Source organism: Rana temporaria, chromosome 13, assembly GCF_905171775.1.
Source record: "Rana temporaria chromosome 13, aRanTem1.1, whole genome shotgun sequence".
NCBI lineage: Eukaryota > Metazoa > Chordata > Amphibia > Anura > Ranidae > Rana > Rana temporaria.
The window spans coordinates 112,344,002-112,359,167 of record NC_053501.1 but is presented as its reverse complement, the minus strand read 5'-3'; the positions used below and the strand labels follow the sequence as shown (position 1 = coordinate 112,359,167).

At 48.8% G+C, this 15,166-nt stretch overlaps 1 protein-coding gene across 1 annotated transcript in view; it reads left to right on the top strand.

The window, feature by feature from the left end:
- Positions 1–501: 501 nt before the first annotated feature.
- The window catches only part of LOC120920123, a 63,666-nt gene continuing 49,001 nt past the window's right edge, over positions 502–15,166 (top strand). Inside the window, exons 1-3 of the mRNA XM_040332036.1 lie at positions 502–646; positions 8,064–8,390; positions 14,327–14,383. Of these exons, the coding sequence (XP_040187970.1) occupies positions 592–646; positions 8,064–8,390; positions 14,327–14,383 (439 nt within the window). The 5' untranslated portion in view covers positions 502–591. The remainder of the gene's footprint in view (positions 647–8,063; positions 8,391–14,326; positions 14,384–15,166) is intronic.

Sequence of the window (15,166 nt, the reverse complement as noted above, 5' to 3'; positions counted from 1 at the left end):
TGGTATGTAATGGTCTCCATAATCATGATATTAAGGGTCTCCATTAGCATGGTATATAAGGGTCTCCAAAATCATGTTATGTAAGCGTCTCCATATTCATAGCATGCAATGGTCTCCATAATCATGGTATTTAGTGGTCTATTACATTTTTCTCTGCTAAATGGTGTCCTTTTATCCTATGTTAAGATTGAGAGGTATGTTCTACAGCCACGCATGATACTTACCTATCGTATTTATTGACCCTTCACCTGTCCTGACCTAAATGTACAGATTATTGACTTCACCTTTTTTCCACTCTCGACATAAGTCTGTGTCCCTCTCTGGCACTTCTACTTGGGACCAGGTCCAATGGTCTCTATCAAAATCCAACCCAGAAGATGTGGGGTCACCTGAGTACCAGTAGGTAACTAAAGCCTTTAGTGACAGTAGCTACTAAAAGAAAAAAAGTCACAAAGCCAACAATATCCCTAAAACTCTTAGTCCAGCCCTCGTGGTTTCTAATCAGCAGTTGTCCTGCTTTCCAAAACAAGTTCCTTTTTCGATCGATGTAACAGTATAAGATTCCTTCTCCGTTCACCACAAACTCTCCCAATGATCGGGAAGAAGATGCTTCATCTGTTTTTGGGTTTCCTTTATCTCCAAAAATGTGAGTTGCTTTTGTATTTTGGTTTTCTTTTTATATAAATGTAGCATTGTACCTGAATAAAATGATTGAAGCATCAGCACAATAATATGCCTAGAAAATACATTGTTACATATTATTCCTACACAGTGATTAAGTCGTTTGAGAAAAAATTCAAACAAAAAACACAAAATGTTTTACTTTTACTTGTGTCTGACAACTGTGGAAGAAATTGCTTCTTCTAAATTTTATTTATTGATATGTAGGATTTTTTTTTTATTATTATTATTTTTTTTATTTTTGGATTCAGAATTTTGGGCAATAGGAATGAAGAATGGGTTTAATTTAAGGCGATAAATTCCATGAACATTTTAGCCTTTTATTGTTTGTGTTATTTTATTTTTTTAACATTAAAGGCCCAGATTCACAAAGCACTTACGCCAACGTATAACAAGTTACGCCGACGTAAGTGCAAATGTGTGCCGTCGTATCTGTGAGCCAGACCCACAAACTAATATGCGCCTAAAACCAGGCTACACCCCGCCGACGTATCTTGCTTACGCCGGCGTAGGGTGGGCGCACATTTAGGCTGGGAGCATGGTGCCGCTCCCATTGACTAGCCATTCAAACATGCAAATGAGGGAAATGCGGCGTTTCACGAACGTGCATGTGCCTGGCGCATGCTACGCGAGATGCGCGTAAGTTGTACGTCCAGCGTAAAGTTATTCCCCATAAAGGAGGTGCAACCCGGCAACAGACATGCTTAGGTCTGCACCAGGGAGCACAAGCCGGCGTATTGTGCGTTGGACGTGTGTCTGGCTGGGCGTATGTTACATTCACGGCGTACGCAATGATCCGGCGTAGCTTAGGCAGTTGTGCCGGCGTGGTTGTGAGCAGGCGCGGGGGGGTGTGCGCATGCACAGTTCGTGATACGTACCTGTCTGGCGCTCGCCCATCATTTGCATGGGGTCACGCCTCATTTGCATGGGTCACGCCCACTTCCACCTACGCCGGCGTACGCCTACGAAACTCACGCCACGCTGGCGCAGCGTTGGGAGCACTGGCTTGCTAAATTCAATGCTTGCCTCTCTGCGCTGCATTGGCGTAGCGTACGGTGGTTACTCTACGGCGGCATAATGTGCGCCCTGCTCTCTGTAAATCTGGGCCTTTCTGTACACATTCCAAACATTAAAACACAGTTCTTTTTTTTTTGTTTGTTTGTAAATGTGATGCAAAATTCTAGTTCAGTCAGGCAGTCAGTATACAAAAATAATTTAAAAATTTGAAAATCAACAAACACAAATTAAAAAAAAAAATGAACTACTTTAACCACTCCCCGCCCGGCCTATAGCAAAATGACGGGCAGGCAGTGGTTCGTTTATCATTACATGACGTCATATGACGTCCAGCAGGATAACAGCCGCCCCGCGCCCGTGGGGGGCGTGCATCGCAGCGATGGGTGGTGCGGGGTGTCAGTCTGACACACAGCTACACCGATCTCGGTAAAGAGCTTCTGACGAAGGCTCTTTACCACGTGATCAGCAGTGTCCAATCACGGCTGATCACGATGTTAGTTAGTTAATCAGCACAGCCCCCTGCGGATGCCCATGCTGGACCACCAAGGAAGCCGCCAGGACCACCAGGGAATTCCCTAATATGTGGATGGCCAGGTACATCCCCCATGGCCATCCACATATGCCGACAGGGGCGGACTGACCATTCGGGCCCTCGGGCACTGCCCGAGGGCCCCATGCCACTAGGGGGCCCCATCAGGGTTGCCAGCCTCAGTAAAACAAGGGACAGTATGTAAAAATCTGTATTTTTTTAAAAAATCCCAAGATTATAGCTGCCCTACCTCTCCGTTACCTTTTCAGTGTGTGTATGTGTATTCTGTGTGTGTATATTGTGTATGTGTATTCTGTGTGTGTATATTGTGTATGTGTATTCTGTGTATGTATATTGTGTATGTGTATTGTATGTGTGTGTGCATACTGTGTGGCCCCATCATCTATTGCCTGGGAGCCCCATAATCTCCTATTGCTCAGGGGCCCCATAATCTCCTATTGCCCGGGGGCCCCATAATCTCCTATTGCCGGGGGCCCCATGAGTTGTCAGTCCGCCGCTGGACTGGCACCATTATGAAACAAATGAAATCAGTGATGCCCAGCAATGCCACCCATCAGTGTCATCTGTGCCCACCTATCAGTGCCCATCCACGCCACCCATAAGTACCCATCACTGCTGCCTATGAGTGCCCATCAGTGCCACCCATTAGTGCCCATCAGTGCTGCCTATGAGTGCCCAACAGTGCCGCATACCAGTGCCACCTATCAGTGCCCATCAGTGCCACTCATGAGTGCCCATTAGTGCCACCCATAAGTGCCGCCTATGAGTGCCCAACAGTGCTGCATACCAGTGCCACCTATCAGTGCCCTTCAGTGCCACCTATCAGTGCCACCTCATCGGTGCCCCCTCATCGGTGCCCCCTTATCAGTGCCCGTCATTGAAGAAGAGAACGTACTTATTTACAAAAAAACGAACAGAAACAAAGAAAAACGTTTTTTTTCCTACATTTTCGGTCTTTTTTTATTTGTTGCGCAAAAAATAAAAATCACAGAGGTGATCAAATACCACCAAAGGAAAGCTCTATTTGTGGGAACAAAATTATTAAAAATGTGTTTGGGTGCAGTGTAGCATGACCGCGCAATTGTCAGTCAAATTGCGACAGCGCTAAAAGCTGAAAATTGGGTTGGGCAGGAAGGTGTATGAGTGCCCCCCCGGTATTGAAGTGGTTTAAGATCTGGTCTTCATTGGACCCCACATAAGGATCAACTCCAAGAAATAGTCTTAAAAACATTGTATGGCACCAATCTAGGAACCTCAAAGGTATGCCAGGGCAGCATGGATGCAAAAAATGTCATACGGGTAATAAAAGTGTTGCATGACCGTGCAATTGTCATTTAAATTGTGACAGAGCTAAAAGCTGAAAACTTGCCTGGGTGGGAAAGGGGGTGAAAGTGTCCGGTTATTGAAGTGGTTAAAAAAAGCTGAGTTTTGTTTTGACGCGCCTTCAATTTATTTCGCTGATTTAAACAAAAAATTCATTTGGGCTTCAATGTTGTTAAACAAAATGCTGAGAGAGAACGGCGCTGGCTCTTCAGCCGCGCGCCATGGAAGAGACTTCTTCATCAACAGGGAAAGTTGCTGAGTCGGCTGACGTCTGGGAGACGCTCCGGCGCTATGCATGTGGAAAGATGCCAATACAACAAAACGCATTTCCCCAGCCGAACACATTAACACGTTTCTTATCCCTGTGACAGGGAATCGCTTCTCCCATAACAACGAATATTGGCCACCTCTGTAGATTGTTTAACCACTTCAATACCGGGACATTTTCACCCCCTCCCTGCCCAGACCAATTTTTAGTTTTCAGCGCTGTCACACTTTGAATGACAATTGCGCGGTCGTGCAACGCTGTACCCAAATTAAATCTTTATGGGTTTTTTTTCCCACAAATAGAGGTTTATTTTGGTGGTATTTGATCATCTCTGAGGTTTTTATTTTTTGCGCTATAAACAAAAACAGAGCGACAATTTTGAAAAAAAACACAATGGCCCGGATTCACAAAGCACTTATGCCGACGTATCTCGAGATACGCCGCGTAAGTGTAAATGTGCGCCGTCGTATCTGTGCGCCGTGCCCACAAAACTAGATACACCTGGAAATAGGCTTCCTACGACCGACGTAACTTGGCTACGGCGTCGTATCGTGGGCGCATATTTACTCTGGGCACATGTGCCGCTCCCATTGATTTTCAATGCACATATGCAAATGAGGGAGATACGCCGATTCACGAACGTACTTGCGCCCGGCGCATAATATACGCGGTTTTCGTAAGTCGTATGTCCGGCGTAAAGTTAAGCCTCATATATGAGGCGCAACTCATGCAAAGGTATGGACCAGGGAACACAGCCGTCGTATTTTACGTTGTTTACGTTGTACGTGAATAGGGCTGGGCGTAGATTACGTTCACGTAGTAGGAAGTGATTTGACGTATCTTAGGCAGTTGTTTCGACGTGATTCTGAGCATGCGCACAGGGATACGTCCACGGGACGGCGCATGCGCCATTCGTTTTAGGTACTTGTATGGCACTCGGCCCATCATTTGCATGGGGTCACGCCTTATTGGCATGGCTCACGCCCACTTCCATCTACGACAGCTTACGCCGAGGGAACCCAGCACAGTTTGGGAGGCAAGTGCTTTGTGAATTCAGTGCTTGCCTCTCTGCGCTACGTCGGCGTAGCGTATATTAGATACTCTACGCCGGCATAAATATGCGCCGATGTATGTGAATCCGGGCCAATATTTTTTACTTTTTGATTTAATAAATATCCCAATTTAAAAAAATAACTAAAAAATCCTCAGTTTCCTCAGTTTAGGCCGATACGTATTCTTCTACATATTTTTATCGGTTGGTTTGCGCAAAAGTTATAGCGTCTACAAAATAGGGGATAGATTTATGGCATTTTTATTATTATTATTATTATTTTTTTACTAGTAACGGCGGCGATCTGTGACCGTGACATTGCGGCGGACAGATCGGACACTTTTGACACGTTTTTGGGACCATTCACATTTATACAGCGATTAGTGCTATAAAAATGCACTGATCACTGTATAATTGTGACTGGCAGGGAAGGGGTTAACACTAGGGGCGCTGAAGGGGTTAAATATGTTCCCTAGTGTGTGATTCTAACTGTAGGGGGAGGGGACTCCAATCTGTGTTCCTCTGTACTGGGAACACACATCGGTCTCCTCACCTCTGACAGGATGTGGATCTGATCATTACACCCACAGATCCACGGTCCTGCTGTGATTGCGGGCAATCCAGGGCCATATTAATACAAGGGCACTCCTGGGCACTGCCCAGGGGCCCCAGGTACATGGGGGCCCAACAATATTCTTGCATTACATCATACTTGCTAACTGTCCCGGATTTGCTGGGACAAGCATGCTTTTTACTAAACAGTCCCGATATGGTCGTGTCCTGGGAAGCGTCCCAGAACCTATACTGTGCCCTCCTGACCCCCCTGTACTGTGCCCTCCTGACCCCCCCTGTACTGGACCCTTCTGACCCCCCCCTGTACTGTGCCCTCCTGGCCCCCCCCTGTACTGTGCCCTTCTGACCCCCCTGTACTGTGCCCTCCTGACCCCCCCTGTGCTGTGCCCTCCTGACCCCCTTGTATTGTGCCCTCCTGACCCCCCCTGTATTGTGCCCTCCTGACCCCCCCCCCCCTGTATTGTGCCCACCTGACCCCCCTGTACTGTGCCCTCCTGACACCCCCTGTACTGTGCCCTCCTCACAGCCCCCCCCATACTGTGCCCTTCTGACCCCCCTGTACTGTGCCCTCCTGACCCCCCCTGTACTGGACCCTTCTGACCCCCCCTGTACTGTGCCCTCCTGGCCCCCCCCTGTACTGTGCCCTTCTGACCCCCCTGTACTGTGCCCTCCTGACCCCCCCTGTGCTGTGCCCTCCTGACCCCCTTGTATTGTGCCCTCCTGACCCCCCCTGTATTGTGCCCTCCTGACCCCCCCCCCCTGTATTGTGCCCACCTGACCCCCCTGTACTGTGCCCTCCTGACACCCCCTGTACTGTGCCCTCCTCACAGCCCCCCATACTGTGCCCTTCTGACCCCCCTGTACTGTGCCCTTCTGACCCCCCTGTACTGTGCCTTCTTGACCCCCCCTGTACTGTGCCCTCCTGACCCCCCTGTACTGTGCCCTCCTGACACCCCCTGTACTGTACCCTCCTCACCCCCCCCTATACTGTGCCCTTCTGACCCCCCTGTACTGTGCCCTTCTGACCCCCCTATACTGTGCCCTTCTGACCCCCCTGTACTGTGCCCTCCTAACCCCCCTGTACTGTGCCCTCCTGACCCCCTTGTACTGTGCCCTCCTGACCCCCCCCCCTGTATTGTGCCCACCTGACCCCCCTGTACTGTACCCTTCTCACCCCCCCATACTGTGCCCTTCTGACCCCCCTGTACTGTGCCCTTCTGACCCCCCTGTACTGTGCCCTCTTGACCCCCCTGTACTGTGCCCTCCTGACCCCCTTGTACTGTGCCCTCCTGACCCCCCCGTACTGTGCCCTCCTGACCCCCCTGTACTGTACCCTCCTGACACCCCCTGTACTGTACCCTCCTGACCCCCCCTGTACTGTGCCCTCCTGACCCCCCCTGTACTGTGCCCTCCTGACCCCCCCTGTACTGTGCCCTCCTGACCCCCCTGTACTGTGCCTTCCTGACCCCCCCTGTACTGTGCCCTCCTGACCCCCCCTGTACTGTGCCCTCTTGACCCCCCCTGTACTGTGCCCTCCTGACCCCTCTGTACTGTGCCCTCCTGACCTCCCTGTACTGTGCCCTCCTGACCCCCCCCTGTACTGTGCCCTCCTGACCCCCCCTGTATTGTGCCGTCCTGACCCCCCTGTACTGTGCCCTCCTGACCCCCCTGTACTGTGCCCTCCTGACCCCCCTGTACTGTGCCCACCTGACCCCCCCCCTGTATTGTGCCGTCCTGACCCCCCTTGTACTGTGCCCTCCTGTGCCCTCCTGACCCCCCCCCCTTGTACTGTGCCCTTTGTGTTGACTAGTCTTTGATTAATGGAATGTTTTCCTTTTGTAAAATCGATTTTATTGAAAGTACTAATGAATATGTTTAATTCTTTCAACTATTTATACTTTATTTCTTGATGATAGGTGTGTAGATTGGGACAAGCTGGAAGGGGCCCCAGTGCATTACTTTGCCTAGGGGCCCATGATGCTATTAAGACGGCCCTGGATCAATCGCCGGTGCCCAGGGGACATCACGGCCGCCGGGCCCGGGCACCGGTTCCCGAGCGATGCGGCGGGAGCGCGCACGCCCCCTAGCTGCCCGGGAAGCCCAGGACGTCATATGACGTCCACCCAGAGGGAGGGAGGGTTCCTGCCAACGTCATTTTACAATGACTCGGTAAGGAAGGGGTGAAAAAAAGGATTTTCTAAATTTACTTTCTGAACATTTTTTCTAAATACACAAAATATAACCGGATAATTATATTTATAAGAAATAACACCGTAGACCCACCTTTCCCACACAGAGGAACCCTTGATATACGTTTCCGATCTCAGGGAACCCCTGATAAAAATGACGATATCTGCAACTCATAATACATTGGTGTGATGGTCAGTGGGAAGAATGTTCCTTACACTCAGTGGCGGTGGCGGTACGTCCATAAGGGGCGCATGGGCGCCGCCCCCTCTCTCCTGGCACTGCTCTATCACCATACATAGATTCATGTATGGTTGAGGGTTGAGGGTTGTTGTTTGTAGGTATGTGCCCAGAGATCTTTCCATAGTAAATGAACAACTATCTAAGACTTCATCTGTTTTTACCCTTATCAGGTATATTATGTGACCGTCTTTGTGGAGAAAGAAGGACTGTGAATGGTACCGAGGGCCGAGATGTCATCCTGAGAGTGGAACGCAATGGAATAATGGGTGAGATCACATGGCTATCAGCTGGACGCCATTTTGCCACCACTGGAATAGGCGGCTTTATTAAGGTCCGGGATAAACGCTACAGAGGGAAAGTGTACGCCATGGCGGATGGGTCACTCAACATAACCGGGCTGGCCGGAGAAGACCAGGGGACTTACACAGCAAGTACACTAAGAAATGCAACAACCAAGACCCAACTATGTGCTCAGTACTACGACCTTCGAGTCTACAGTAAGTTACATTACAGCTAAAGTCACAACTAAAGTCTCGGGGCTTCGCATAGTGACCAGGTTATAGTTGTCCATGGACAATTGTCCCATCCAGGGCCGCCATCAGGAATTATGGGGCCCCTTACACAGCTTCAGCCATGGGCCCCCTGGAGCAGAGAACCGGGGGGGGGGGTTGCTGCCGCCTCAAATTGAGAAGCGGGGGGCTGCCACAAATTGAGAAGTGGAGGGGGGGTGCCACAAATTGGGGGGGAGGTTGCCCTGGGGACCTCTTTGCCCCTTACAAAAAAATTTAATAAAAAAATATATAAAATATATAAAAACAATTATAAAAAAGGGGGGTAGCCATCCGGGGCCCTGGGGAACTCTGGGACTTTAATAAAAAAATAATAAATATTTATAAAAAAAGGGGGGGACAAAAGGGTGGTAGCCATCCAGGGCCCTGGGGACCTCTGGGCCCTTTAATACAAAGAAATAAAAAAATATATATATATATATATATATATAAATGTAAATATTTTTTTTTAATAAAAAAAAAGGGGGGTTGCCATCCGGGGGCCTGGGGACATTTGGGTCCCTGGGGACCTCTGAGTCCTTTAATAAAAACAAACAAAAAAATATATAAAAAACTTTTAAAAACTTTGAATAAAAATTAAAAAATGTAATAAAAAAAATATATATGAAAAAAAATTATAAAAAAAGAAGAGGGGTTGTCAGCCGGGGTCCTGGGGACCTCCGGGCCCCTGGGGACCCCTGGGCCCTTTAAAAAAAAAAATATATATATATATATATATATATATATATATATATATATATATATATATATAAAAATTGTATAAAAAAAAAAAGGGGGGTTGCCATGCGGGCCCCTGGGGACCTCCGGGCCCCTTACAAAAAAAAGGGGGTTTCCATTCGGGCCCCTGGGGACCTCCAGGCCCCTTAAAAAAAAAGAGGGTTTCCATTCGGGCCCCTGGGGACCTGCGGGCTCCTTACAGGTGTACTGACTGTACCCCTCTGATGGCGGCCCTGGTCCCATCCTACCTGAGGTCCATTACATCTCCATCAGTGTTACCATTGGTCTGTTGGTTCCTTACCCAGTCATTGGGGTTTGGTGGATGGTCTTCTCTAAGCAGAGCCATGGTTGTGCCATTTATAAAGACATCCCGCTAAAATTTACAAACACAAGTGAAGGAGTCAAATAAGTGACTTTACCTCCCTGCAGAATTTTTCAAGAAGTTTCATTGACAGAGAGAAAGTCTAAAAGAAAACAGTTTCTTCAATGGTCTCTCTTTAAAAAAAAACATAGGCCCAGATTCACAGAGAGCAGGCGCACATTACGCCACCGTAGCGCAAACAATGTACGCTACGCCAAGGCAGCGCAGAGAGGCAAGCATGGAATTCACCAAGCCAGTGCTCCCTACGCTGCGCTGGGTTTTCGAAGGCGTACGCCGGCGTAGGTGGAAGTGGGCGTGACCCATGCAAATGAGGCGTGACCCCATGCAAATTATGGTCCGAGCGCCAGACAGGTACGTATCACAAACTGCGCATGCGCCGAGACGTGGACGCATCCCCCTGCGCATGCTCACAACCACGTCGGAACAACTGCCTAAACTACGGCGGATCACTGCGTACGGCGTGAACGTAACCTACGCCCAGCCAGACACACGTCCAACATAAAATACGCCGGCTTGTGTTCCCTGGTGCAGACCTTTGTATGGCTGCTGCTGGGTTGCACCTCCTTTATGGGGAATAACTTTACGCCGGACGTACAACTTACTAGTTACTAGTTGTTGCAACCTGTAATAAATGTTTATATATAAGATATTGTGGAAAACTGTGCTCTTTTTTAACCTTATGGTAATAGTTTGGGGAAGAGTCCAAACACACAAAAAAAAAATAAACAATCGGCGCAGACCCCACAAACAACTCTTCAATGTTAACAGTCTATATAAAAGTTCTCTTGCTCTTGGTGCTGCAGTTCTCTCAAAGATCCACTGGGTGGCGGACGTAATCTGAAACCTACAGAGGAAAAGAGAGAGCGCACCCCCGAAAATGCAAAATCAAAACGTAGAGGATCGCACTCGCAAACATGGGACTTGGATGGCATGTACAGCAAGATGTGTGCCTCCTTTCCTGGCCTCTATGACTGGGTTGGCTCCCAAGAGCTGAGGGTGATCTGAAGAAGGAGGCCGTGCCTCCGAAGCACCCCCAGCGACAATAGATCTACCCCAGCAACAATGGGCTTCCAACAGCCAGCATTTATAGACCCTCCAGAAGCCAGCAACATTATAACCCTCCTTCAACGGTAGATTCCTCCCAGCAACACATGACAACCCCCTGCAACATAAGACCCACCCCTCAGCAAAAATAGATCCCCCACCAGCAACAATAGATTCCCCAGTAGCCAGCATCAATAGACCCTCTAACAGCCAGTAACAAAGACCCCTCCCTCAACAGTACATCCCTCCCAGCAATGACTGACCCCCCCCCCCAGCAACAATAGATTCCCCAGTAGCCAGCATCAATAGACCCTCTAACAGCCAGCAACAAAGACCCCTCACTCAACAGTACATCCCTCCCAGCAACGACTGACCCCCAGCATACAATAGATCCCTCACGAGCAACAGAAGAACTCTCCAGCAACAATAGACCCCCCTTCCTCTGTAAAAATAAATCCCCCCCAGCAACAATAGATTCCCCAGCAGCCAGCATCAATAGACCCTCTAACAGCCAGTAACAAAGACCCCTCCCTCAACAGTACATCCCTCCCAGCAATGACTGACCCCCCCCCCCAGCAACAATAGATTCCCCACCAGCAACAATAGATTCCCCAGTAGCCAGCATCAATAGACCCTCTAACAGCCAGTAACAAAGACCCCTCACTCAACAGTACATCCCTCCCAGCAATGACTGACCCCCCCCCCAGCAACAATAGATTCCCCAGTAGCCAGCATCAATAGACCCTCTAACAGCCAGTAACAAAGACCCCTCACTCAACAGTACATCCCTCCCAGCAACGACTGACCCCCAGCATACAATAGATCCCTCACGAGCAACAGAAGAACTCTCCAGCAACAATAGACCCCCCTTCCTCTGCAAAAATAAATCCCCTCCAGCAACAATAGATTCCCCAGCAGCCAGCATCAATAGACCCTCCAGCATCTTTTTCCATTACATACCTTCACACTCAGTTCTGGAGGTGCCATATACCGTATTTATCGGCATATACCGTGCGCCGGCGTATAGCGTGCACCACAAGCTGAGAAGGGACGTTTAGGGAAAAAACTTACATTTTGGATGTCTTGCCCGGCGTCCATCGGCGGCCTTGTCTGGCGTCCGTTTTACGGCCTTGTCGGTGTCCGTCTGCTGTCTTGCCCGGCGTCCATCTGCGGCCTTGTCCCGGCGTCCATCGGCGGCCTTGTCTGGCGTCCGTTTTACGGCCTTGTCGGTGTCCGTCTGCTGTCTTGCCCGGCGTCCATCTGCGGCCTTGTCCCGGCGTCCATCGGCGGCCTTGTCTGGCGTCCGTTTTACGGCCTTGTCGGTGTCCGTCTGCTGTCTTGCCCGGCGTCCATCGGCGGCCTTGTCCGGCGTCCGTCTGCAGCCTTGCGCAGGGTCTGTCGAGCCTTGTGGGTGTCCGTCTGCGGCGGGGGCCGTCGAGCCTTATGGGTGTCCGTCTGTGGCAGGGGCCGTCGAGCCTTGTGGGTGTCCGTCTGCGGCGGGGTCTGTCGAGCCTTGTGGGTGTCCATCTGCGGCGGGGGCCGTGAAGCCTTGTGGGTGTTTTTCTGCGGCGGGGTCCGTCGAGTCTTGTGGGTGTCCGTCTGCGGGGTTGCAGCGGCGTGTGTTTGAATTTGGCGCGCTGTGCAGAGCCGGATTTCCTGCTCACTCGGCTCCTCTCGGCTCCTTTCGCGTGGCTGCGGGCGGAGTCGAGCGCGGCCGAGCCTAGCCAAGTGCGCAGTACACTCGGCTCGGCTCGGACAATGTCGGAGACAGCGGGGATCGGCGTATATCGCGCACCCACGATTTTCCCCTGACTTAGATAGATAGTATATACTGTGTGTGTATACATATATATATAATAAAATTAACACATTTGTCTAATTAAATGCAATTTGGAAATAGTGTGAATGATGTATAAATCTTGTGTAAAACTATTTCTAAAAAAAAATTCGATCTCATGGGGTGCACTATGCTTCGTTATTATAAAAGACAAAAAATCTCAAAAGAGACCACTAGATGGCGGCTCAGGCTCCATTATTCTACAACTGGTTAGAACTCTGTGTCCTTCTTTGAAAAACAATGTAGCTGAGGCCATCTAGTGGCCATTTTAAAGAATTGCTTTCTTTCATATTTTAGATTGTGCTGTTCGGCTTTTGGTTATTACTTAACCACTTCAGCCCCGGACCATTATGCAGGTAAAGGACCGGGCCCCTTTTTGCGATTCGGCACTGCGTCACTTTAACTGACAATTGCGCGGTCGTGCGACTTGGCACCCAAACAAAATTGACGTCCTTTCATCCCCACAAATAGAGCTTTCTTTTGGTGGTATTTGATCACCTCTGCGGTTTTTATTTTGTGCACTATAAACAAAAATAGAGCGACAATTTAGAAAAAAAATCACTATCTTTTACTTGTTGCTATAATAAATATCCCCCAAAAATATATATAAAAAAGTATTTTTTCCCTCAGTTTAGGCCGATACGTATTCTTCTACATATTTTTGGTAAAAAAAAAAAAAAAAAACGCAATAAGCGCTTACTGATTGGTTTGCGCAAAATTTATAGCGTTTACAAAATAGGGGATAGTTGTATGGCATTTTTATTAATATTTTTTTTTACTAGCAATGGCGGCGATCAGCGATTTTTTTTCGTGACTGCGACATTATGGCGGACACATCGGACACTTTTAACACATTTTTGGGACCATTGTCATTTTCACAGCGAAAAGTGCTATAAAAATGCACTGATTACTGTGAAAATGACACTGGCAGTGAAGGGGTTAACCACTAGGGGGCGCTAAAGGGGTTACGTGTGTCCTAATATGTGTTTCTTACTGTGGGGGGGGCGTGGCTGGATGTGTGATGTCACTGATCGTCGTTCCCTATATCAGGGAACAGACGATCACTGACGCTGCCACAGTGAAGAACGGGGAAGGTTTGTTTACACACAGCTCTCCCCGTTCTTCAGCTCCTGTGCCCCGATCGTGGGACACCGGTGGCGATCGGGTCCGCGGGCGCGATCACGGAGCTTTGGACCGGATCGCGAGCCTGCCGGCGGCGGCGCACGACCCGCGGCTGGGCACTTAAAGGGCCACGTACCTGTACGTGCTTGTGCCCAGCCGTGCCCTTCTGCCGACGAATATCGGCGCTGGGCGGTCCTTAAGGGGTTAAACAGAGGAACAACTTAATAAAAAGAAAAACATTTAAAACATTTTCTTTACTTGACAAGGTTGCTTTAAACTGACTTCCTTTACAGACTGAAGTTCATCCATTTGATCTGTAAATGAATAAACAGAAAGATACAATGTTTATTTTTATCTCTCTTTCAGCGCTGAGCAATGTTGTTGATAAACATTTCCGTTTTGCTTCTTTTTCTTTCTTTTTTTTGACAGCAGGGAACTGCTCTGCACTTGTTACATGAATCGTGGAAATGCTGGATTAGGATCGTGTGGGGGGAGGTTGAATCGAGATCACGATCTTTTAATGACTAATCGTGCAGCTCTATGGGCTGACAGCATACAATATTTTTAATGGTGTCAGCCCTGCCCTGTGTCTTTTGCTAAACTTCTACTCTGAGATCTTCTCAATACAAAGTTAAATAATTCCGTAGTCCAAGAGAAGAAGGAGGAGGAACCCTTCAGATTCCACCCATAATGTTTTGGGGATAGACTGTTTCTTTAATTAACACAGTTAATACATTGCACTTTTTCTTTTCGCCACAACAGGTTGCAACGGCTCCTCAGACACAGGAAGGATTGTTTCACCGCCATTGTCTTCTACAGGTGAGGCGACACAAGCTGGAGAGAGTCCCAGAATCACCTCTCTGTCACTGGAGGACCCAGCCATGATGTAGGAGTTGGAGGATAGAGCCACACTGTAGGGGGAGGGGGGGACACTGACATCCAACACCCCTGCCCCCCCCCCCCCCCAAGTCGTACAAATGAGGTATTACGACCATTAGATGGCGCTAAAAAAGCATAGAAAATACACGATATTACCAAAAGTATTGGGACGCCTGCCTTTACACACACATGAACTTTAATGGCACCCCAGTCTTTGTCCATAGGGTTCAAAATTGAGTTGGCCCCGCCCTTTGCAGATATAACAGCATCAATCTCCTGGGAAGGCCGTCCACAAGGTTTAGGAAGTTAAATGTTTGACCATTCTTCCAGAAGCGCATCTGTGAGGTCAGGCACTGATGTTGGACGAGGTGGACATGGTGGACATGGTTTACATAGGGTTGCCACCTCATCCCTTTAAACCCGAACACATACTAATTACACAGGTTCTGTGGCTGATTAAGGTGATAGTTAAACTCACTTGGTGCCTTATCTGCAATAAATTAGCCTCAGAACCTGTGAAATTCATATGTGTTCGGGTTTAAAGGGATGAGGTGGCAACCCTAGGTGTACATGATGGACATGGTGGACATGGTGGACATGGTGGACATGGTGGACATGGTGGACATGGTGGACATGGTGTACGTGGTGTACGTGGTGGACGTGGTGGACGTGGTGTACATGGTGTACGTGGTAGACGTAGTGGACGTGGTGTACGTGGTGTAC